This window comes from Onychostoma macrolepis, chromosome 10 (assembly GCF_012432095.1).
Source record: "Onychostoma macrolepis isolate SWU-2019 chromosome 10, ASM1243209v1, whole genome shotgun sequence".
Taxonomy (NCBI): Eukaryota; Metazoa; Chordata; class Actinopteri; order Cypriniformes; family Cyprinidae; genus Onychostoma; species Onychostoma macrolepis.
In genome coordinates, this window is record NC_081164.1 from 15,841,440 (window position 1) to 15,867,048 (window position 25,609).

At 35.5% G+C, this 25,609-nt stretch overlaps 1 protein-coding gene and 2 long non-coding RNA genes across 3 annotated transcripts in view; 2 read left to right on the forward strand and 1 right to left on the reverse strand.

Annotated features, from left to right (window-relative positions):
• The window catches only part of si:ch211-127i16.2 (probable flavin-containing monoamine oxidase A), a 40,525-nt gene extending 22,693 nt beyond the window's left edge, over nt 1–17,832 (forward strand). Inside the window, 5 exon segments of the mRNA XM_058788788.1 lie at nt 737–895; nt 6,028–6,114; nt 11,699–11,799; nt 16,243–16,388; nt 16,391–17,832. Coding sequence (XP_058644771.1) covers nt 737–895; nt 6,028–6,114; nt 11,699–11,799; nt 16,243–16,388; nt 16,391–16,527 — 630 coding nt within the window. The 3' untranslated portion in view covers nt 16,528–17,832.
• LOC131547977 (uncharacterized) overlaps nt 1–25,609 on the forward strand; it is a 200,075-nt gene that overhangs the window by 54,879 nt on the left and 119,587 nt on the right. The window lies entirely within an intron of this gene.
• Nucleotides 2,577–4,124, reverse strand: LOC131547979 (uncharacterized). The gene is made up of 3 exons (XR_009273072.1): nt 3,369–4,124; nt 2,897–2,961; nt 2,577–2,805 (listed from the first exon to the last, which is right to left on the reverse strand). It is a non-coding gene; the product is annotated as an uncharacterized LOC131547979 (long non-coding RNA).

Sequence of the window (25,609 nt, forward strand, 5' to 3'; positions counted from 1 at the left end):
AAAGATGTTTTGAACATCTTTTGCATATCAAATAAGATAATAGGAGTATTCCCTCACTACCTGTGCATTAAATGTTTAAAGATAATGATAAGTTTACACAATTAGAGCCCACTGAAAATCAAACATACACAAAAATCACTCCCAGAGTTGGCTGTGAAACTTAGATTGCATTAATATGAAACGGTGGTGTTATCGTAAATTTAATAACCAAGTAACTCTGTAGTAAGTTGTATTTCAGAGTAACAAAATAATAGAGTAACCCTGTTGTGAATGTTTGCATGATAACCTTTTCTGCACAATGCACTTGTACTTTAATTGTTAGTCCATGAGACCCTCCTTGAGTGCTTAAAAATGTGTTTTAATCTTTTATTATTATCATCTTTAATTGCATATGTTCATGAATTATGTATAACACATTTATGAATGCTGTTGAAGTTACATATGTATGCAAAGCATATATTTACATTTTAGACTTGTTAATTTAGCAAATTATTTCATCCAAATTGACTTAAAAATGAACAATACCACATAAACACATTTTGTTTTACATTTGTCAGTAAAATATTTTAAATAGCTTGTATAATGAATTTTTAGCTTTATATATGTATGCAAATGTAGTTGACATTTATGCAGATAATGTCCGTTTTTCAGCATTGCGCTGGTCTCTTTTAATAAAGAATGAGTGTTTTTCTTTTTCAAGGCTGTTCATTCTCTGCTTTTTTATCTGACTTCACAGGCATTTTGGAAGGAAAAGGGTTTCTCAGGGGAAATTGTGGCACGTCCCTCTGAGGACTGCCCTTTAAGCGTCACATTTGATGCCACCAGCCCCAGAGGCAATCCTGCGCTGGTGGGGTTCATCACTGGAGTACAGGCCTGTGACTGGTGCGACAGAAAGGTGAGAGAGAATGATAGAGAGACAGAGAGAATGAGAATGAGAGTGAGGGTTTGGGAAAGAGAGCAATGCATTTTAATAGCATATAGCAAGAGTGAGAAATGGAAAGAGAAAGTGAGAGATACAGAGAAGGAAGTTTAATATGTCAGGTCTATTCTCAGTTTCACACTTTCGGGGAATACTGAGACAATGAGTCAAGAGGTGAAAATATATATATATATACTGACATTTAGTTGCTCAAAAACTGCCTTTGTAAAGTATAACAGTCGCAATACCCTGCTGAAGAGGCCGGCAGAGCTGATCATACTGTAACCATATGTTGGGTTTTGGAAGCTTTTCTTCATCTAGCTGAACTTGAAGGTCTATCATATGTGGAGACAACTGTTAGCATTCCAATTTTAAAGTTCATTTCACACTTTTAGGAGCCTTCATGTATTATAATAAATGGGTGGTTAGCCATTTAATAATGATAATAGCTGAAAAAAAAAAGATATAATATTAGCTTTTTTGTCAGATTGCACAACTACTGTACATTTCAAAGGTCTTTTGATCCCACTTACAGCATCTAGGGAATAACTGTTAACCATGCTTCCCAACAAAACTTTGACCACTTATTGTATCTAAATTAGCAAACATTTTCTTGCTCAACCAGCATGAGCTACATTTTGCTGGAGAAAATAATGACTTGTTGGTTGCTATTAAAATAGTTTTGGTAGATGGAATCAACCTGAAATAAAATTTAAATATTAGACAAAAAATGTCAAATAAAATTCAGGGTCACACTTTATATTAAGTGGCCTTAACTACTATGTACTTACATCAAAAATAAGTACAATGTACTTATTGTGTTCATATTATATTGCAAAACACATTTGTTGCTATTGAGGTGGGATATGGGTAAGGTTAGGGACAGGTTTGGTGGTATGGGTAGGTTTAAGGGTGGGTTAAGATGTAAGGAATGGGTCAACAGTGTAATTCTAAATATAATTACATAAATTAATTACAGATGTAATTACATATAGGTATTTTAAAAAATATAAGTACAATGTAAAAATATGTATGTACACAATAAGTGCATTCTACCAAATTATTAATTTAAATGTAAGTGCATAGTAGTTAAGGCCACCTAATATAAAGTGGGACCAAATTCAGAAATGTTGCTGGTCAGACTTTATTTTAAGGTCCAATTCTCTCTATTAACAAACCATTAATTATGACTTTTGCCTCAATGAACTACTAATTTGCTGCTTATTAATAGTTAGTGAGGTAATTTCTACATTTAGGTATTGGTAGGTTTAATGTTGTAAGAATAGGGTAATGCAGAATATGTGCTTTATAAGTACTAATAAACAGCCAATGTAGGCATGCTAATAAGCAACTAGTTAATACACTGTTAAGACATTTCAAAGAGTTTTTACAGTAACTTACTGGCAACACTGTTGCCAGTAAGTTACTGTAATTAAGATTTACAGTAGCAAACTGCATTTGATTTATCAGTATACTACTGTAATTCATTCATTTTAATATAGATTTCATTAGATTTTATAATTTTTATATAGAATTCATTTTATTTTTACTCTACATAGGTACTACTGGCATTCAATTAAAATGGACACAATAATTACAAAATATCAAATTCTTTATTTAAAACATTGCATGTATAACACTTAAAAATACAGTTTTCCAATGCTGGAACAGTGCATCTTCACCATTTCTCCTGTCTTAGGACGTTTTGCAGTGCATTATGTTGTGTCCTCTGGATTCATCCTCACAAAGAATATTTAGGCTACAGAAACATAATGGGGAAAAAGACAAACAGCCAAAAAATACATAGCCCTCTGCAAAACCCAGGTGCTGCTCCAAAACACGGCCACCATCTTTGCTCACCGTCCACTTTGACAGAAATGCCTTCTCTGAAAAACAAGATGTAGAAATAGCACACTTTAAAAAAACAAACCCCATATAGAATACACAAATCTCTCAAAACCATAGTTGTTTTCTTACCATGAATTATCAGTCTCAGGGTGGCTGGCCTGCTCATGTCTTTCTTGATGCTTCATTGCAGTTGCCTTTAAAACACAAATACAAAAAAATGCAGTAAATTTTAAATTCCATTAAAAACTATAACAAACTAATTCTAAAACTAGAAAGGCAGCTAGCCATAAAACTAGTTTAACCTAGCTAACATATGATTTTATTTTCTCAGGCTACTGGCCAACATTAACTACTAACACCTGAACTAAATTTCACATTAGTTAACCTAATGTTAATACAAGATAAGCGTTGCTCGTTAAAAACAATTTTAATTCGGTAACTTAATTCAATAAGCTGACAAAAGTTGTTTGAAACGACGGCGCAGTTTACCATGGCAACGTTCTGTAACCGCCATGTTGACGAGTAAATGTTACTAATGTTAGGTAAACTGGTGTGCAAAAATCTGACACAAACACACAGACAAACGTACATATATTTTTACCTTGCTTGCTGGTCTTATTCTCTCCTAAGGTGCATCGACACACAGCGCAGATGTTCTCCGGAGCTCTTCCACTCTCGCGGGTTCATCCCCGGGAAAAACCGGCGGCGCTGCTTCCGTGTCTTCGTCGGACGCGAGTGGCGCGGCGAGGCGCGAGTCGACAACAGCCAACAATATAGAACCCATTATATATACTATCTACAGTGGATGCGGACAGTAAACTGATGCCCCGGTATATTTCTGACGTTCAGATGTACTCCAAGCGCTTGCGCTGTTTCTGACACGAAGTACAAACGGATTTTCCAATCATTAGAAGCGATGTAACACGTACTGTAGTCAGTCCCAAGCTGCTGCGGCGTTGTACACATGGTGTAGGGCAAATCCTGTCAATCCAAATGTAAGAAATTAGGAAAATAAAACGACCTCAGTATAATGGCGCCAAAGAGACCGTTACAGTAGTATACAGCAATTTAAAAAAATACAGTAAGTCTCTGTATGTGGGGTCTGACGTCACAGAAAATTCCCATGATGCAAAGGGTATTACAGTTATTTACTGTAAAGGGAATTTGCAGCATTACACTGGGTGATATACAGTAAATAACTGTGGAAATTACAGAAATGTCTAACAGTTTAGTGAGTGTTGGTCCCTATACTAATGTGTTACCATGTTGCCTTACATGGCAATTAACTAAAATAAGTTTTAAGTTGAAGTACTAAAATTACTAAAACTGAAATTAAAATAAAGCCATTAAAGCTAAAACAAGCTACATCTAATAAAAATGACACAATCATGTTATAAAACTACTAAAACCTAAACTGAAATCAAAATGAAATCTGAAAAAACAAAAATGATTCAAAGTATTAAGACATAATATAATAGTATATAGATAATACTTGTATGCTAGTCTTTCTGCAACCAAATTGTCTGTAAACTAGCAATAACAGATTAGCGATTAACCAAATGTCTTTGGAACAGATTAAACTGGAAGTGTTATCTTGGGAAAACAAATATTTCCAGCTCTGCGTCTTCAAAGAGTCTTTTCCTGACTGATAATGTGGCCAACTATTGATTTATCTGTCATTCGTCGCTCAATCAAACAAAGAAGGCCACACATCTTGCATGCACAAAATAGCTAGCCTACAGCTAAAATCCATGAAAACCAGATGAGACCAGAATTCCCTCTTTGTGATGAACTGGTCCGATAAGCACGTTTCCATCATGCCTCTTATGATAAAACTCCAAGACCGTCTGTAGTCATGCATTATAGACAAGAGCAGTGAGTTTATGGTCGCTTCATTCATAATGAATCAGATGGACAAGCCAGTCTGGTTCTCATTTGCTAATACAACATTACTAGTTTGCATTAGGTAGTGTTTTATGTTGAAATACCCATTTTTCACCTCCATTAATTGAGATTTGTCTGTAAAAATGAAGAGTCATGTACTCTGCAATGCATTTGTCGACAAGCTCTGGTATGAAGAGCCCAGACTGACTACTCAGCGCAATGCAGCCATGTGCTTTCTACCGTTACTCGACATTACCTTCACATGAATGAGCTGGAAAAATTTGAAGTGTGGACATGAAGTGTAATTTTGTGCGGTTTGTTTTATGGACAGGCATTAGAGATAGTGGCTAGCCCTCCAACTCCTTATGGGCACTTTTATAACACCCCCCTCCCCTCCTACCTGGTGTGAAGCCATAACTGTACACTGAATTATGGGCTGGGACACTCGGTTCAAGTGGAAGTGTGCACAACATGCAGATGCAGGGTTTTATATGTTCCCTTAACATCTGTCACTCCCTGGCATAGTAACAGGAAGGGTGCGCGGCCTGGCCCCTTTCTGCCCATAACTCATGGAGAACAGAGACCAAAGAGGGATTGAGTTATTTGGATCGATGGAGGTTGGAGAACCGGATCCGGCCCGGTTCTCACCCTTGTGAAAAAAAAGTAGTTTAGCATAATTTGAAAAAGAATACTTAAGGAGATTATATACTTTAGAAGAGAATAAATAATGTTTTTTTGGGAAACGTTATTTGTAATTAAATAAAAATGTATTAAAGTTTAAATTTATATTTATAAAATATACAGTTTTTTTATATTTATATATACTTTTAGGATTTAAAGTACACTAGGGGCCAGATTTACTATCAGCTTGCGCCAGTGCAAACCCTCATTTGGCGTAAAAAAAGTACTGTTAGGATTTACGCAATGGGAAATTAGCGCTGAAAAGGCTTGGACATATTTTTGCGACTCACCTTATTGAATATGCATTTGTAGGAGTTTCCCTTTCGATCTGTAAATTTATGGGAGGAGGGTATTTAAATGAATCACGCAACGCAATTTACTAAGATTTGTGCTTGTCAATTCACTGGTATTTACGGCATTATTTAACACCCCAAAAAAGCATGTCTTAAAGCAGGCAGTAATTTGCGCTGGTCATTATGGAAATTAGATGTTGTGTCTGTGATCTTTAATGTGCACCTTGTCAGTAAATCACCCGCAGAATTTTCCCCTCCCATCTACGCTTTTATGGAATTGCACTCTAACGCTAATTTGCCCTGTTTAGTAAATCTGGCCCTAGAAGTGTACATTCAGGATAATTAAATTTTTTAATACCTTTGTGATATGTTGATAAACACATTGTTTTGTACTCATTTTAGATGGAGGAGAGAAGAGATGCTGTGATCTCCAGCCTGGTGAAGTACCTTGGTCCGGAGGCGTCCAACTACATTCACTATGAAGAAAAGGTATGTGGCTAATTTCAGCCAATATGTGCACTGAGTCACAGGAAGTGTAGTCATTGTCTTACGAAACCCTTCGCTTCAGCTTTATTTAGTAGCATCTAGGAGCACCTGGAGTGTATGGGAAGACAGTGCTGAGGGAAAACGAAAAATTATGCAGAAAAATATTTTATGGTGTCTTACACACAGCAGAAAAGATGTGCAAACTAGACTGAAGAAGACACTAGATTTTTTTTTTTTTTTTAGGTCATTTTGGGGACACCATTGATTCTGTGAAGGTTTCCCTCTGCAACTGTTTGACTAACTTTTGACTAACTCTTTGTTTCTGGAGAAATTGTGGTTACTTTTATTTTTACTTCATCATTCTTGTCAAGAAAAATATACTGTTTTAATAAATAGTAATTGATTATTAGCTTAGCTACACCCACTTTGGTAATTGCTGCTAACTCGTATATTTCAGATTGCAGAACAACCCATAGGAATTAACTGGAAATGTATGTCAACAATGTAGGATATTATTGGATATTATTCTTAAGGGATCTGGGATTAATTATTATAGTGTAAAAAATGCTGCTTTTGTTTAAATGAATTGTTACATTATGCAGTACCATGCACCATGATTAAGTCATAATCAAGGTAAATGCTTCTCACAGTCAAAAGAAATACAAAATAAGTAAAAAGCCTTTTCAAGTGATAACTTTAGTGATTCCTAACATTTCTACAATACAGTCACTATGCTGCTGTAAACCTTTTAGTTAATATCAACACCACAGTGACCTGAATCGATATGAGTAAGTGAAGTGGCAAAGTATGGTGATCCATACTCGGAATTTGTGCTCATCCAAGCCATCCAAGTGAACACACACACACACACCGTGAACACACACCCGGAGCAGTGGCCCGGGGAGTGGTTGGGGGTTCTGTGCCTTGCTCAAGGGTCTCACTTCAGTCGTGGTATTGAAGGTGGAGAGAGTGCTGGTTATTCACTCCCCCCACCGACAATTCCTGCCAGACCTGAGACTCCTCTCTATCCATTAGGCCACGACTAATTGATATGTAAATAACAGTACTATTGATATGTAAATAACATTACATTTTTAGTATCGTTAAAGGAATAGTTTACCCAAAAATATAAATTTTCTGAAAATTTACTGACCCTTCATGCCATCCAAGATGAATTTGTTTCTTCATCTGAACAGATCCTATGCTAAATTCAGATTGGCCAGTAACGTTTTTAAGGCGGGGCTTAGTAAAGGGTCAATTTTAACAGGTTAATTTGAATAAACTCAATTCAGCAAAAAATTATTCCAAAAGTCTTGAAGATACATTCATGGAATGCAATTTCATTTAGATGGCAAAACTAGTTTTTCATGTTTTTAGGAATTGGACCTCAGGCAATGTCAATAGCATGACCCAATTTATGGGTGGTTTCCATATTTGGAAATTATATTACAAATGCCATTCAGACAGAGCAGCAGAAATGTTTCATATGCAGTGTGTAAAAATAAGGCTGCTAAATGTTGCCTTTCATTGTGATTGATTCAGTGTTTAAATGGGGGGGGGGGGGTAATTTACATCCTAACAAGTATGATTTCCTTTCAACTTAACTCAGCTGTACAAATAATTAATACATTACAGCATGCGGCCCGAGATATAGAGGTACACTCAGCATCCCTACGACCCTATATTGGGTGAGCAGTTTGGAAAATGGATGGATGAAAGAGTGGCAGTGAAAACATCTATTAGTCTTGAATGGATCCAAATGTCAAAGCTCTCAGTTTGCAGTTCCTGTTCTCACTGAATGAGTCAGCATGTGAAAATAACATACATTATCTAGAATCAGGCATGCAACCTATTAAGACCTGCTGAGTCCATCACCTCTGTCAAATCTCCTGTATGACTCTGACAAGCCTCCGTGTGACACTCACCATAGGCGTCAACTGAAAATAGAAATCTCTGCGGCCACCTCTATTCCTCGTTGACCGAAGCTAAGAGCCAGTCCTACACTGTGCCTAAAGCGCACGATTTCACAAACGAAATGGGAATTTATTTCTCCTGAGAGGTAAAAAGGTGCCATAAAACATACTGGAGGCATAATTGAGATTGACAAACGGGCACATTGATTTGACAGCCATCAGCTTCAACAGTATGTTAACATTTTAACGCCTTGGTGCAAAAGGGGTTTCAGGCCACTTCAGCAAGTGAAAAGGGAGAATAGCCTTAAGCAACTCTGTGGCCTGTGGATAGAGAGAGTGGGAGAGGATGATGGGACTACTGATGGCAAGACCATTTTCCAATGAGCTGCAACTGAGAAAGGAAATACACTACTTTTTCAACTGGAAAATTACCCAGAGTGCCCTGAAAGGTCTCATGCGCTGGGCTTATGGGTGCATTGTGGAAAGCAAAGGCACATCAACTCAAAAATATCCAGATGATGTTTAATGCCAGGGGCAGTGCCAGAGAATTTTGAACGCGGGTGCTAGATCAATGACAGGGGGAGCTGGGCAATTAATAGTAAATATGACCAAAACAGGTTGTTATTATTATTATTTTTTATTTATAAATGATAAAATCACTATATAGGCGCATTTCATATAGGCGAGTGTGGGAGTATTATCGCACTTAGCCTACTGTATGACACTGGGGCGCCCACGCAATCATTTTTATTTAAAAAAAAATCTTCCTGCGGAAAGAGCTTAAAATACTCCCATCATTTTTGGATGTGCTTTCTGTCGTCTCATTCAGTCTCTGTGAATGGAGCGCATCACAACAATGAACCAGCTCACATAAGAAATAAATCTGCAGAAAGCTTGAAAACCAATTAAAATAAAAAAACAAATCTTCTCTGATTATATAGTCCGTATAGGTGCATTTCTCTATTAAAGGCACATCCACTCAGAGATGACTGAGAAAGCACTAGTTTTTTAATAAATAATTCAAATGTCTTCTTTTTCCCCGATGCATTCATAATCATTACTTTAGCCGGTGCTTTGCAGCAAGCTTTATGCGTGCGCTTGAGCGATGAATAGTACACCTATATGCCTATATTAAAGGATGGTTTAGTAGGTTATACTAATCAATTTAATATAAATGTGCGACTAGTTGACTAGAAAAATCTTTAGTTGGGGGCAGGCCTACTTGGAACCGATCCATTTTTAAAATAAAATGCTGACATTGTGTGCGACTGCAAATCATGTAACGCTGTATTGCATTGCAGTAGTGCATGTGTAACGAGATAAATATTTTTATTTTATTTTATTTCATTTTTTTTATGGGGGTGCTATTTTGTGTAAAAGAGCTAAAGCACATTTGTTCTCCCCAACAGGCTTTAAATAAATTAATAATAAAAATTAAGGTCCATTTCTGCCACATAAGAAAAAACGGTAACACTTTACAATAAGGTTCATTAGTTAAACATTAGTTAATGTATTAACTAACATGAACTAACCATGAGCAATACATGTGTTACTGTATTTACTATTCTTCGCTAACGTTAGTTAATAAAAATACAGATGTTCATTGTTAGTTCATGTTAGTTCACAGTGCATTACCTAATGTTAACAAGATTTTAATAATGTATTATTAAATGTTGAAATTAACATTAACAAAGATTAATAAACGCTGTATAAGTGCAGTTAAATCATAATTATTACATAAACTTGAAATTTGAGATGATAAAAGCTGACATAACTCATAATTATGACAAAACATATTTTTATGTCATAATTATGACTTTTTATCATTACAATTTTTGTAGCCTATCCCAGTCCCAGGCCTCAGGTTGGAAAAAACCGTGGACTCATGGCCAGTTTATCTCATAATTATTACTCATCTTATAATTTATCATAACTTTTTATCTCATACTTATGACTTCTTAATTATGGCTTAGTATGTCAGTATCAACTTTTTGTTTTCTCAGAATCGTGACTTATAATTTTGATGTTTTATCGCATAATTTTGACTTTTTATGTAAATTATGACCACTTCAAATTAGGTCATACCTAACTTTTTTTTTTTTTTCTTCTTATATAGTGGAAATAATTGGTAATTGGTATTTAGACAAAACGTTGAGGCATTTTATCCCAAACCTTTTTTTTTTTTTACATCCATTTTCACCCATGCACTTTTTAAAATCTACATTAGTAAATAACTCCCACTTCCTGCATTCAGGCAGTTTTATTTACATTGGTTTACCATTACTGTGTCTGCTATTGTTCAAAATGTTTTATTAATTTTGACAAACTACTGTGTGTATAATTAGAAAGGTATAAGAGTTCAGCTTTGATATCTGATCACTGTTTTACAATAGAAATGTTCTAGCAAATGTAGAATTATCATTGTGTTAGGGGTACAAGTCACAACATTGAAAATCAAAATGAATCTTCAAACCCGTTATCATGAAATGGCAATCCAGATACTGCAAGTCCAGTCTGTCACTGGAGCATCTGGTGCATAATGTCCAACTGCAGTTTTAATACACGAAAAATTATAAATCAGAGAAATACTGATATATTCTCCATTGTTTATTTCACATTTTGTCCAAGACAATTATCCCGTATCTTAGTTCTACAACAAATTATCCACTGCATTTCTGTGTTACTGTATATTCAGTTTTATTTGTTAAATGAGCATTTGAGGCAGTGTTACATTTTGACATTAAATTAATTGGACCATGTTGAAGGGTCCATCGCCAACTACATGTTATGTATTGTATGTTCGAGGTTTTAAATGTATAATGTGAAGGGATTATATGTAATTCTTGCACATTTTGTGTGTTGTTCTTGCCAGTGGTCTCAGACTTACACTGACACCTAGTGGTGTGGAGGTAGCATCTGTTTTTAGTATTCACCTGATAGCTAATAATGGTTAACTTTAAAGGTGCTATTAATATTTTCATAGAAAGGTGATGCATACTACCAAGAGAGCTACTTGAGAAGGCAGCCTTCTTTAATATAATCATCTAAGTCCAAAAATACATTACTAACATGTAAATCATTCTAAGAGGCTTAAATAGTTTAAGGGTTTTGCTTCAAGTACCTTTATAAAATCTACAGGCACAATTAAGTACATTCAACATTAAGCAAGATGCCTACTTAAGACCATCAGGGTATTTCATGAAGAAAGGCTACAGGGCTCTAATGATGAATAATTCCATGAATAATGAATAATTCTTCATTAAATTAAATTATAAATAATTTCTAGACCTTTTTATTTAGTTTGAACATGAACTGAAGGGAACATTTAGTCTAATCCACACAGAATTCACTGAGGTGACCTTATTAAAAGAGAGAAATAGTCGGTCACAGGGAGTTTACGATGATGTGAAGCTGCAGTAATATAAAAATACCTTGCTCATTGTGAAGAGAAACAAGAAGACTGTCTGCCAAATGTTGTCAGCCAGACATCGAAAAGTTTTGTCAGTGTCAATGCAAATAGCACCTGCATATTAAATCCGTCTCTCTTGGGAAATAAAGGACGAGCTACATCACAACCACAGAGTCTTAATGTATCCCAGATCATTTATTAGCGCAAAATTAGAGTTTGCATTGGCACTGACTGCTGTAAAATGTTAATTGTGTTGTGTTTTCAGGACTGGGCAAAAGAGGAGTGGAGTGGAGGCTGTCCTGTGAATGTAATGACCCCTGGGATGCTAACGTATTACCACCCAAGTCTTCGAAAGCCTTTCGGAAGGTAAACCAATCCACTACGCTGGCCAAATCCCTTCATGTTCAACAAAGCCTGTTTCAATGCTCCAATGCCTCATTTCCTTCACATTCTCTGTCCTTCAAGGAATAGTTCACAAAAAAAATGAAAATACTGTCATTATGTGCTTACCATCATGTCATTCCAAACCCACTGGCATTTTTCTACAGAATACAAAAGGAGTTTTGCACTTTCCCATACAATGGCAGTTCATAGAGTGACCATAGCTGTCAAGCTTCAAAAAACCACCATAAAAAAAGTATTAAAGCTATTGAATGCCTTCTGAAGACTTCGAATACAGAGCACGAGTCATATAGATTACCTTTATGGTCTTGGAGTGAAAAAAATCCAGTCAAAATCCAGGCAATAAAAGGAGCTCAGATGTCATTTTGGTTGTGATCAGGTCTCCATTTTTATGGCACCAAGACCACTACATAATAATAATAATTATATTATATTATCACTGTTATTAATAATAACAGTAATCCAGGCATAACAAAAATTGTAATAGCACATTTAATAATAATAATAATAATAATAATAATTAGTATTAGTATTTATTAACCACTGTTATTAATAACAACAGTAGTCTAGGCACCAAAATAATTTGTAATATATAACACATAAATTGTGGTGGTAATAATAATAATAATAATTACGTTTATAATTCAATGTTATTAATAATAAGTTGTTCTCCAAAACAAATTGTATTACTATTAGAATGTATAATAATAGTAATAATACCAGTTATTATTCATTTTTTCTTTACTTTTTGTCCTTTTCTGAGCATGACAGACATATGACCTGACATTATAGGGTATTCTTAATTTACTTTTTTAAACAAACAAATAATAATAATATAACAGCATACATGTTTGGAATGACATGAACAAGAGTAAATGGTAAATTTGGGGTAAACAATTGCTTTCATCACAGATCTCCTTGACTGCAGCAGACATTACCTGTAGATAAAGATGAAAGTGACAGTGGTACATAAATGCCCATCTTACCTTGAAGTGCAAATGCTACCTGAATGCATGACTAGATGTCAAAAGGACAGCACTCTCGGGGGAAAACGTCTCTAAACCTATTTGAAATGGCCCAGTTAAGCGATTGACAGGGCTGAACTAATGCTCGCCCAAGGAGAACGTACAGAAAGAGCGTGCAAGAGAGAAGCAAGAGCCTTCGGTGGCTGGAGTGGAGGGGAAATTTCCATAATAGAATTAAATCCATAAGGAGAGGAATGAGTTCATCATATAAAGGTGGCTGAGGCATGTACAGACTTCCCATTCTGTCTGGTACCTGTGCGGGCGATGAGCCGTTTCCTGAAGGAGGGCTGTAATCTGTCCTTGACCCACTTGGAAACAGATGAGATCTTGAAGCTCTTGATCTCTCGGATGCTACAAGACGCTTTCATGCATTAAATCTCCATCCATTCTTCCTCACTGTAGCCTCTGAAAATTTTAATGATTTCTATTTCTTTGAATAATTAAAAGGACTACAGCATGAATTAATGACTTGTCCACTAGCACAGAGTTCTGAAGCATCCCAGTCAAGACGTCTCGAGAGAGTTCTGTAGTACATCGTACTACATGAAAACGTTCTGTAAAATTATAATACTTTAAAATTAGGGCTGTCCATTTAACATGTTAATTTAGTGTGTTTAATTCTAAATAAAAAGAGTTCTGCTCTATGAACAAATTTTATGAAGAAATACATATTTCTCAGCTTGTTAAAAAAAACAGCTGTTAAATTTTTGTTTTAGTTAGTACTTTATTTCAAATAACAAATGCTTTTTATGATTTCAGTTTTCGTTAACTATAATAACCATGGAGGGAGCAATGTTATGACAAGGTGGTACTTGGATGTTCTGATTTTGTTTTAAGGTGATACTTGGCCTGAAAAGTTTAAAAACTGCAGGACTAGACTCGAAGATATTATGCTGGCTTCTTTTGATGCAGTACTTCCAAAGTTAGAAGAGCATATCTCGCCTGCCATAGATGGTGGAATAAAAAACAAACTGCTTTTATGTCTTAGTGATTCACACACACAAAGAGCATAGGTGAAAAGCACTGTGGGTAAAGGATATTCCTCAGGGTTTCGTGAACAACTAAGTCCACGCATCCATAATTCATGAAGACTAAACTGCGTGGTGGATGGGAAACAGCCTTGCATGGGAAATATGTTGTTGAATGCAGCGATAAGCATTTTTTAGAACCCAATTAAAAGTTATTTCTGTTAAATTCACAGCAGACATAAATGTGTGCATTGTCTTCTGGAGGTTTTCTGATCTGTTTTATATGTGCATAAATTAACCACTCTATTGAGTCAATATGACTAGCTTACTTGTTTGGTAAATATCTTTTGCTTTTTTTCTTCTTTTATTAGTCGCTTTGGATAAAAGTGTCTGCTAAATGCATAAATGTGCACTTTTATAATTTAATTATTACTTTGAATATTGTTAATATAAAGTAATAGTTTTTAAAACGATGAAATTGTTTTTGAAAGTGTCTCTTTCATGAATACAGGAAATACAGTGATATTGTGTAATTTTTTTACAATTTAAAATAACTCTTTTCTATTTGAATATATTTGAAATTAGGGCTGCGCAATATATCGAAGGCGATGATCATGCTCATCTCGTTAATAAAGCTGGTTCCGTGATTAGTAGTAAATCTCCATCACCTGTTTTCAAATGGAGCGGCATTTAATACACAGAGCCGTAGATCACTGACAAGCTACGCAATATTGCGTTCATTATCGCAGATGAATCACCTTCGATTATGAACGCGATCTTTTGTAGCTATTATGTTATGTTATATTGTGTATTCCTGTTATGCACAACTGATTTTTTTTTAGCATCATTACTCCAGTCTTTAGTGTCACATCACATCCTCAAGAAATTTTAATAATCTGATTTTGTTTAATGCTGCTTAATTTTAATTGATTTGAAATGAAAATCTTTTATAAAATTATAAATGTCCTTGTTGTCATTTTTCATCAGTTTACACTTTTCTCCAATGCAATGTACTTGTTCTCAAAACAATTAGCAGAGCCATCCAAAAACACCTTAACCAAACAGTTCAACTTTACCGCAAAATGAAGCACTGCAATTTTTTTCTAGTAGTGCATTTATTAAAAGTAAATATTAACATCAAATCTATAGGTCTGTTCTCTATTGATTATAAAACACATTCAGCTGTAGATGCACAAATATGCTAACGAAAATACATGTTTATTGCAATTCCTCAACAAGGAGTTTTGTTTTATATATATTGTGAATATCTAAACAAATAAAAATTATTCAGCACCTGCTGTCACCCATGAGAAATTAACTAATCGCGCCTTTAAACTTAAAATCTGTTTGTGCCACCTTTAGCAGCAAGAACTGCAAACAAACTTTTTAGCTGGTGAAACTACTAGTGTTCTAATCATTTTGGCCACCACTGTGTGTGTTTGCTGTATACATGAATTATCCTGACTTATTGATCTTGCCTTTCATTTGCATGTGGAAGAGAATTTCATTGCATTTTATCTACACTACATATTTGCTGCGCTTGCATCATAGGGGAAAAATGAGAGAAGATTGAATCCATGCTTGACAAGCTCCTGTCTCAACATCTCCACAGGCCTCTTCCTTTGTGGCTGGTGGTGTTGTTCTGGACCGCCATGTCAACAATGCTCCTGTTTCATTCAAAATAATCTTGATTGTCCACCTGAATGGTTTCAAACGTCAATTCTGAAAAACGTTTGGACATTTACAGTGAATAACAGAAGTTGTCCTAGGAGGACTAAACATTTGTACCATCAACAATCGTAGTACAACACTTCTCTAAAGGAGAGGCCATGATTTCTAACATGGTCAATTAGGGTAATCTTGATTTCATTTGAAATTTGTCTGTACCTTCTGCTTCTCCTTCCACCCTACTTCTTACGGTTTCTGCTCTTGCTCTTTCCACTACACCAATGCCCTCCTCTCTTCACATCCTCTTTTCTCATATCTTCCTCTCGGCTCATGTCTTTCAACATGTTCCACTCTTCTTCTTCTTCTCTCTCATTACACCCTTTTCTCCACCCACTCCACTGCCTTATAGACTTACACCTCTGTCTTTTGATTGAGAAAAACTGTAATGCTTATTGCTGAATAATAGGCTATTGTTTATTTATTTTATAGTAGATATGATAGTTTCGTCTAAGGTCTTTTGAGTGTTCAATGACATACTTACCTAAAGAGTCATGACTGCTATTAGCACAAACTAATATAGCCATTATTCATTTTGACAGACATCAACCATGAAGTCACCTTGACATTTTCCATATCTCGGGTCTTGATACTTAGTCATAGTGGTTTTTATAGGAAGTTGTAATACTTGATTAAGCACTTTAAACATGATTCATTCTTGTCTCTTAATTTTCCGTCTCTTTTGTCAGGATTCATTGGGCAGGCACAGAGACGGCCACCCAATGGTGTGGATACATTAATGGGGCAATTCAGGCCGGTCACCGGGCGGCTATGGAGGTCCTGGCTCAGTTGTGTCCTTCTTCTCTGTCTCGGGAGGAACTGGATGCAGTGCGAGCTTCCTCAAACACAGTGACCCAAGAAAGGATTCAGAGTGCAAGTCATCTAAGTGTTACTACCTCTTCGGCGTGGTAATGACAGCAGCTGCTCTGGTGACCGCCTACCTGCTGGCCAAATCACAACTGGGATTTGAATGAATTTAAAGGGATTGATGGCAGCATTTTGTGCCTTGAAATACGCAACTAAAATAACAGTAATTTACAGATTCATGTCAACTTGTTCTATTTTACTTTACGTAACATGTATTTACTTACAACGCATTTCTGAATGAAACATTATTTTCAAAGAAAAAACAGAGTAGGATTTGATTGGATAATGGAAAGTTGCATACCAGAATAGAGCAGATGGTTGGTGGGAAGGTGTTGAGAAATAAGAGGGCTTGGAGATGTCAGCCAAAAATAAAAGAAGCATTTGAGATGCATAGCAAGTTTGTGCTGAAAGTTCACCCAGACATTTTTGTGTGCATGCAAAGGAAATGTGAATTATTAAAGTATAAACTCGTTGTATCTTGTACTTAATAATGAAGCTGACTTGGGAAATTTCCATATTTGATTTTATAATTTGCTTTTGGTGCCTCATATAATTGCAACTATGTGTTATGTGAAGTGAGTATGAAACATCAAAGCACAGAAGTGAAGCAAACATACAGTGAGCTACGTGAAGTTTTTTTTGTCAAGCACAAGTGCCACTCTTCCTTTCAACTCCATGAGAATCTCTATTGTTTTTAGGAAAATAGCACGTTGGACACTCAAGATGGTCAAGGCCTCTTTGAACATGTCAAATGAGTTTACTGGCTCTCATTGTGCCACATCATTTTAGTTAATAATAATATATGGTCAGTGAAAATGTGATAAAACTATAATAAGCCAAACTGCAACCAGACAGTTTCAAAAACATGTATAAACATTATTAAATGTTAACATATACAATATCACAGAAACAATATCATTACACAATATCAACAAACATGTCTTGAAACAAATATTCACTTTGTATACTTGCCTACAATATACATTATTACATTAGATGGTACTGCATGTGCTTTACAGACTGCTTATTGTTAACTGTTAGTTTTGTTCATATTCACCTGTGTTTGTTAACTTTGTTGCAAATTATAAGCTGCATCTAATATTACATTTATGCTGTAACATTTGTGACAGTATGTTTGAAAATGCACTACGTTAGCCAGTGAATACATTTATAACCTGTTAGTGATGTATTTTTTTGTGGTACAGTATTTGTAATTAATGCTAAATAATCGAGCACGAAGAATCCATATCCATTTATATGTAATAACTGCACAATAAAGCAATGTGTTTTTGATTTTTCTTTTTCCAAAAAAACAAACAAAAAAAAACATTTAGCATCGATAATAGCTTACAGTGTCATTTTTTTCTTATATTTTCATCAATGGTATGTTTAAAATAAAATCATTAAATCATTTTTGTCTCATCTTCATTATATTTAACAAAATTGTAAGTAATCGTAGGTCATTTTGTTGACTAAATGAACACTGCTCAGAATAAATTCTAAAAACCACAATAATTCAGAGCCATCAACATTGCCCATTTTACTTGTAGTGTGAAGTTTTTATGATTGAAACGAGTCATTTATCAACACCCTGACTTGAGAAAGTTTGATTCACAGTGCTTCAGGGGAGTGGGCTGAGCTTTTATTACGATTCATTATTTTATTACGAGGTTGAGTGGGTCAATGGCTTCAACAAAAACATCAATTAACAACCTCGTAGCTCACAGTAGGTCTGTCTTTAACAATTTGGAAGTTATCTTTAAACATAAATTCCCCTGTGGAGAAAATAAATAAATGGGATTTTCACCGTTGTGCATTATAGAGCCAGATGATTAAAACAAAAGAAGTGTTTAAGATGCGCAGCAACTTAGTATTTGGTAAAATTGTTGACTTTAAGCTCATATCTTTTAAAATCAACTTAAACCGGAACATCAGTCATATTATCTTAAAACGAAACTTGAATTTGTGAAATTTCCATATTTGATCTTCTAAGCTGCTTTCGGGTGCCCTGCCATATAATTACAATGTTCCTATGTGAAGGGAATATGAAACATCAAAGCACAGAACTGAAGCAAACACACCGTGAGCTATAAAAGTTATTGTCATGCACAGTAAGTGCTCTCTCTGTCGACCCCATGGGAATGTCAATTGGTTTCAGTGCTTTAGTAGAATAAAGCACGCTAGACACGCAACAAGTTTGTCAAGGCCTCTTTAAACGTGTGTAATTGCTCTTGTTGCACACAGATGGAAAAAGAAAGGAAAGCGAGGGGTTTAAATATAGACAAAGACAGATCTGGAAGAAACTTTGAGCAAATCTTGCCTCTGCGACTTTGAAATAAACTCATCCGTACAGCACAGCAGATCAAACACTCATGGACACACGTGTGACCGCCCACACATGCACGGCAGACACGTCTCGAGGAGTGTGAGAGATGGATGAGCCATTCATACCACACAAACGTCCCTGTGAAAGTCATTTAATCGCTAGTGCTTGATTACACAGATGATAGAAAAAGCTCAAGCTCAGATGCTCTCCAAGGAGCAATTTAACTCCTCCGCCGGCCCCTAACCGAGCATTATTTGTCTTCGTTATCGCTGCCTCGCGGGGGATCAACTCTTCATTTTCCCTGCTTGCACGCCCACCCCATCAAGATCAATCCCTAGCCTGACCGGCATGTTTTTGTAAACGTCCAATTTATGGGCTCCAATGGTGGTGAGATGACACAGCCGCACTTCCTCTGCTCGCTCTGGCCAGAAGCCACGGGAAAGATGAGTCTCTTGTGATTGTGAATCTGATTTTCCATTCCATTTGCTAGATTACCTTCACGTCCGGCCACAAGTGTTCATTTAGAGCCACTCCGCCGTGTGGATTGGCTATTATTTTGGACGTCCCACAAGCAGCTGCATGCGTCTCAAAGGATCCACTGCCTAAATATTGCATAATGTAACAACTTGTCCCAGGCTTTGGCAGATCGCCTGCGTCAGTTTGCAGTTTGAAGATGTCTGATCCAAAATGCACCAACTTCAAATAAGATGTATCCTTGCCAAGACGGAAGGCGACCCCTAAGGAGAATTGCAGGGTCATTTGGGCCCTTCTTTTGGGATATGACGTGTTGCGCCACACGGCGGTTTGTAATATTCATAATGAGACTTATGAATGTCTGGGGGGGGGGTTGAACTCAAGTATGCACACGAGCCATCACAGACACTTTCTGACGTGCAAACAAAAAAGAGTCGAATATTTATATTCAACCTGTAAATTAATGTTACATCAAAAAAAAAAAAAAAAAGATTTGGTAGTTTAAATGTACATCTTTAAAATGAAAATTGCATAAAGGCCTATTGTAACATTCCATACCATCCAATCTTTTTACGAAGTTCAAAGCACACGGGACTTAAAATAACTTCATATTTTATTTTGATGCAAAAGACCCATGTCCAAAAAGACAGCTCACAAAGCTGGTTTTCAAAAGAGAGCCTATATGCGTATTTTTTTCTTGACTAGCCTTGCAAACACTCTTCCACTGACAAGGAGCCGATGGCCGATCTGGAAAAGCTCCATGTATTTTCACTGCAGAAAAAAGCAGCAGCGCCTAAAACCTGCAGGTCTTGCAGCAAGAATCCATAAAGTGGGGACACAAAGTTGTCAAAGAACCCAACTTAGCAAGACTGATCCAAAAGAACAGTAGACTGGACAAAAATAAATAGACTGTGTACAGTATAAATTCCTGATGCAGCATGTTCAGTTGAAGGATGTCTGATTTCTAAAACTACTGTTTAAACGTTTGGGGTTGGAAAGATTAAATGTTTTTGAAAGACATCTCTTATGCTCCCCAAGTCTGCATTTGATTAAAAATACAGTAAAAACAGTAATATGAAATATTATGACCTATTTTACAACTATGAGTAAAGTTTGCGAACAAACTTTGAAGTTGGCTTGAAAAAGCCTTGACTGAAAGTTCGAACTTTTAAAAGCTTGAAGTTAAAAAGTTTATAAACTTTTTGAAGTTAGGAGCACAAGTGCTCGGCCACGGTCAAGGCACAGAAACATAGTATAGACAACAGTAAAATTGTGTACTTTACCATGCTATGTTAATCATACTGCAATTTTTTTTGGAGGATTACATTGGATTTAAAACAGACAAAACTCAAAACTAAGCATGTATACAACATTTCACCATGTTTTATTTTCCTTGTAAAAGACACGAATGTTGTTAGCTTTAGTCTCCTCAGGTCAACTTAGAGTGTTTAACTTTGTAATTCAAAACAGTACTTCACGTATGTTGTGACAGAAGGGAGGCACACAGATTTTGAAAACCCTTGTATTAATGCAAACTACACTGTATTTACAAATTATGTGGTAAACACTGGTCATCAATACTTGAGATTCAGTTTCTGTGTTTGTTTATGTGTTCGGTATGCCAAACAGAGTGTCTGTCTCAGAGACTTAGGAGTTCACACCTCAGAGGACGTAAGCAAGCACCTCTTCAGGGTTCGCAAATGCCTGTTTGAGAAGATCAGTGACATAAACCGTGCAAAGACTGTCAGTGGTGAGGATTTGCATAACCATTCCGAAAGTTACACCCCTCAATTTAAATGTACAGTTAAGCACTTCAGATATAGTCAACAAATCAGAATTGAGCGTCAAGACCTGCAGTGTAAATGCAGCCTTAAGGACGGGCTATAAAATTTACAATCTCTATACGTATCTTATTTCAATATTTCAATGAAGCTTGCTTATTTGTTTTTGCAGGATTAATCAGCGAGTCTGGGTGAAAGCCAGAAAAGACACATTCATGTTTCTTTATTTTTAAATAAAGATGTTAAAATGTCAACTTTTTGTGTTTGATGTTTATTTCCCTCTGAGTTAAGTAGTAAGAGATTAATAATTTTTATGGTTTTGATTTCTTGTGCATGGTCGATGAGTTTACTTTGGAAAATCACAACCTGAGGCAAAAAGGTGGGTATCTTGCTATGCTATCTTTACAATATTAACTGGTTCTGATTTTAGGTTACAGTTTCTAGTGTTGTTTTGGCAACAGTTTATCAAAATATATGTTCTTGAGGGTGTTTCTTTCAACAATAAGGACAAAACCAATGCATAATTGTGATGTTATAATTAACATGACCAGCAGGTTTTAATGGCTGCCTGAGCACCTGACTGCAATGGAAACCATTAAAAATGTGCAGATCAAAACTGATACAAATCTGTAGTGGAAACCAATACAAACCACTAAATTTAATGGAATATGTCCCAAAACACACTACGTAATGGAAACCATTTAGTAATGGTTTTATTGGTTAAAAGTTGATGGTTTGTAATGGTATTTGTAGTGGAAACCATTACAATTTCTGTGATGGTTTCTATTATTTTTTTTCAGCGGGGATACTGGAACCATCAGAACCAATACAAAACTGCAATGGAAACCATTATGTGCAAATCATGACCAATACAAATTTGTAATGGAAACCTATACAAACCAATACATTTAAATGGAATACGCCCAAAACACACTACATAATGGAAACCATTTGGTAATGGTTTTAATGGTTAATGGCTCATGGTTTTTAATTGTTTTGTAATGGAAACCATTAGGATTTCTGTAATGGTTTCTATTGTTTTTATTTATTTTTTTATTATAATTATTTTCAGCAGGGTAGATAGATAGATGTTGCTAACATGATTAGCATGTGATTAGCATGATTAGCATGTTTTGCTAACATATTTCTAACATGATTAATATGTGCTAGCATGTTTCTAACATGATTAGCATGTTTCTAGCATATTCTTAACAAGATTACCATGTTTCTATCATGTTTTTAGCATGATTGGCATGTGTCTAGCATGATTAACATGTCAGCATGTTGCTAGCATATTTCTAGCACAATTACAATGTTTTAGCATGATAAACATATTGCTAGCATTTTGCTAGCATGATTATCATGTTAACATGATCAGCATGTTGTTACGTTTTAACATGATTAGCATGTTGCTAACACGTTTTTTTTTTTTACTTTATTAGCATGTTGCTGTCCCGTTTCTAGCATAATTAGCATGTTGATAGCATGTTTTTAACATGATTTGCATGTTGTTAGCAATATTGCTCCATAGATGCTCCCTAGAATTTGTGATGCATCATGGGATTTTTCAGGGAGCGAACGTTCCAGTGCACTGGGAGGATTTCGCGATTGAGATGGCCAACTCTCTAAACAGTGCCCTGACTAGTGAACTAGGGAGCTGATTGAGATGCACCCTTAGTATGTTCTTAGCATGATTTAGCATGTTGTCTAGGATAGTCATTAAGCTTTGCCGGTAGACAAAAACACTTAAACACTCTAAAAGTCTTACTGTACAAAAGTTTTGACCCCCTCAATGCAAGTCTATTGGATTTTTGGTGGTTTTGATAGTCTGATTTTTGAAAACCATGAGCCAGATCAGTTAGAAAAGAATTGTAGCAACTAACTTCAGAACAGTCTGAAGGTTTGGTGGTTGTAGCTTTAAAGATGATGACTAAATTTTGTTATGTAATGTTTTCAAAATTTGTAGGGGTGGTAAAGGGGCACCAGAGAAAACCTTTATTGCTCAAGGCCACTCTTTCATTTCAGTTGTATGTCAATAAAATTAAACTTAAAATTGAAACCTACCTTTTATACAAGTTTGTTTATTCATACATAATTAAAATTTTATTCAGTCGAATAGAGACAACAGGTTTAAAATAAATAAAAAAAAAAAAAAAAACATATTTGAAACTTATTAAAATACCAACAAGTCTAAGGCCAGATTTATTAAGAGCTTGTGCCAATGCAAACAACCTTCAGGATTTACTAAAGACAAATAGTGAAAAATTAGCAATGAAAAGGTGTGGACAGTTATTTTTGAAGCTGACCTTACTGCATTTGTAGGAGTTTCCTTTTTAGACCAAAATTTATAGGAGGAATATTTAAATCAATCAATGTGATTTAGTAAGGTTTGTGGTAGATTACTAGTATTTGCACCATTATTCAATGCCCCAAAACCATTTTGTGCTTGACATGGTCATTATGGAAATGTGCAGGCCGCGTCTGTGTTCTTTAATTTATGCATTGTCAGTAGATCACCAGCAGAACTTTTCACTCCCAACTGTGGAATTGCAGTGTCACACTAATTTACTGTTTAGTAAATTTGGTCCTTAGTCTCTTTTTGATCCAGTTAAAATCATCATAAGCTAGTTACAACAAGAGATTGTAATATACTGCTGTTTTAGTTAAGCTCATTTAAATAAAACCTTAATAAATCTATTAACACTAAGTACAAAGAACTTCACATTGTTAAGTTGTGAGCATTGTGACTGGAGTGAATACCCATAAGACCTTGCTCTTGAATAATTTTTAAATCAATAATTAAATGTATGCTCAATAAAAACAGGGATTGGGAAATGTAAATTGTTTAGAATTATTAAAGGCTTTGAGCTCTATTTAGTATTGTGATGTTTAGCTAGTAAATAACAGTAATCAATATATCCCACTGAAAGAAGCAAGTCATAGCAGGATGAAACAACACGAGGGTGAGTAAATGATAACAGAACTTTTATTTTGGGGGGGTTTAAACATTTAATCTCCTTGTGATATTAAAGAGATCTCACCTTTTTCCCACGTTAAAGGAATAGTTCATCCAAAATTGAAACTTTGCTTTAAATGTACTCACCCTCAGGCTGTCCAAGATATAGATCTGATAGATTATCTTCATGTCTCGTCAAGTGAAAAGCTGAATGTTTGTATAAACAAATCCATCAAGACATTTTTAACTTCAAATGGTTTCTTCAGACTAAAATACATCTCCTATATCCAAAATGTTGCTTTCGCCAGTGAAAAAGTTGTCTCATCTGAATCAGAAGAGAAATAGTTTATGCACAGATCAAGCATCATTTGCAAGCAAAACAGTCCAAAACAAATATTATATAAACACATATTGTGATGTTTTTATCAGCTGTTTGGAGTCTCATTCTGAAGGCACCCATTCACTGCAGAGGTAATGCTAAATTTCTCCAAATCTATTCCCATAAAGAAACAAATTCTTGGATGACCTGACAGTGAGATTAAATTGACATCAATTTTTCATTTTTTGCTTAACTATTCCTTTTACCACTGAAACCTTATCTTCTGGCTTGTGGATAAAACAGACTGCTGGTTTTCTTTTTAATTAATAGGTTCTTGGCCTTTTTAAACTATATCTTATACTGTGTGGGTGAACTGGGCAGTCTAGATCATCTCAGCTTTTAATTAGCTATGATGTGTTCTGGAAAGACGATTTCTGGCTGGATGTTGCATAGGTTTTTCCAACCTCTTGCTCCCTGGAAAGTGTGCAACCATGTGCTGCTAAAGATCAAGAATGGGGCAGTTTTCTTCCCCACGAGATATTCCCTTGAGGCCTAATCTTTCCCAGCAGTACTGTCATTTGACACCCACATCAATCTGAGATCATCTGTCAATCATCTGTGATGCAATCACACTTTTCAAATGATACTCTGAAATATCATCTATCCAGAATAAGGAGTATTTTTAAACCGTGACATGATCATATCTGTCTATTCCTGTACATATGGAATGAAAATAAATTTTTAATCACACAGTGAATTTTGTTCTTTTGTAAGCATTAACTAAAATGTACCTGAAGCTACAAATAATGTATATACCGAGTCTCCTAAACTACTTCGGACACTTAAATCAAATGTAAAAATATATATGAATGCATATTTATATACATCAAACCAAGTAGCACTTGTTAAAAAAAAAAAAAAAGTAAAACATTACACAAAAATATTACCTATGCAAACAGTTTCAGTTCCTATTGACTTCCATTGTATGGACAAAAATTACAATGGAAGGCAAAGGGAACCATTGAATATTATAATGCTGCAATTATTTTCTTTCCATCCATATGCAGCAGCCCATATTCTGCAAGTACAGTAAAGATTCAGCAACTTACTTTTTAGAGATTTGTTGATCGTCGTCAGTTTTGTGTTGCCAGCTAAAGATGCAGATGCAGTCATAATCGGTTGAATAAATGATGAAATGACTCACTCATAATAACAGCTACATGTCATCATCTACTGGTGCATCAGTGTAACCTGGAAAACAAGTCTAACACAAGAGTCTGGAACAAACACAAACAAGCGGAGTGATACAAACAGTGAAATGTCCCAGTGCTGC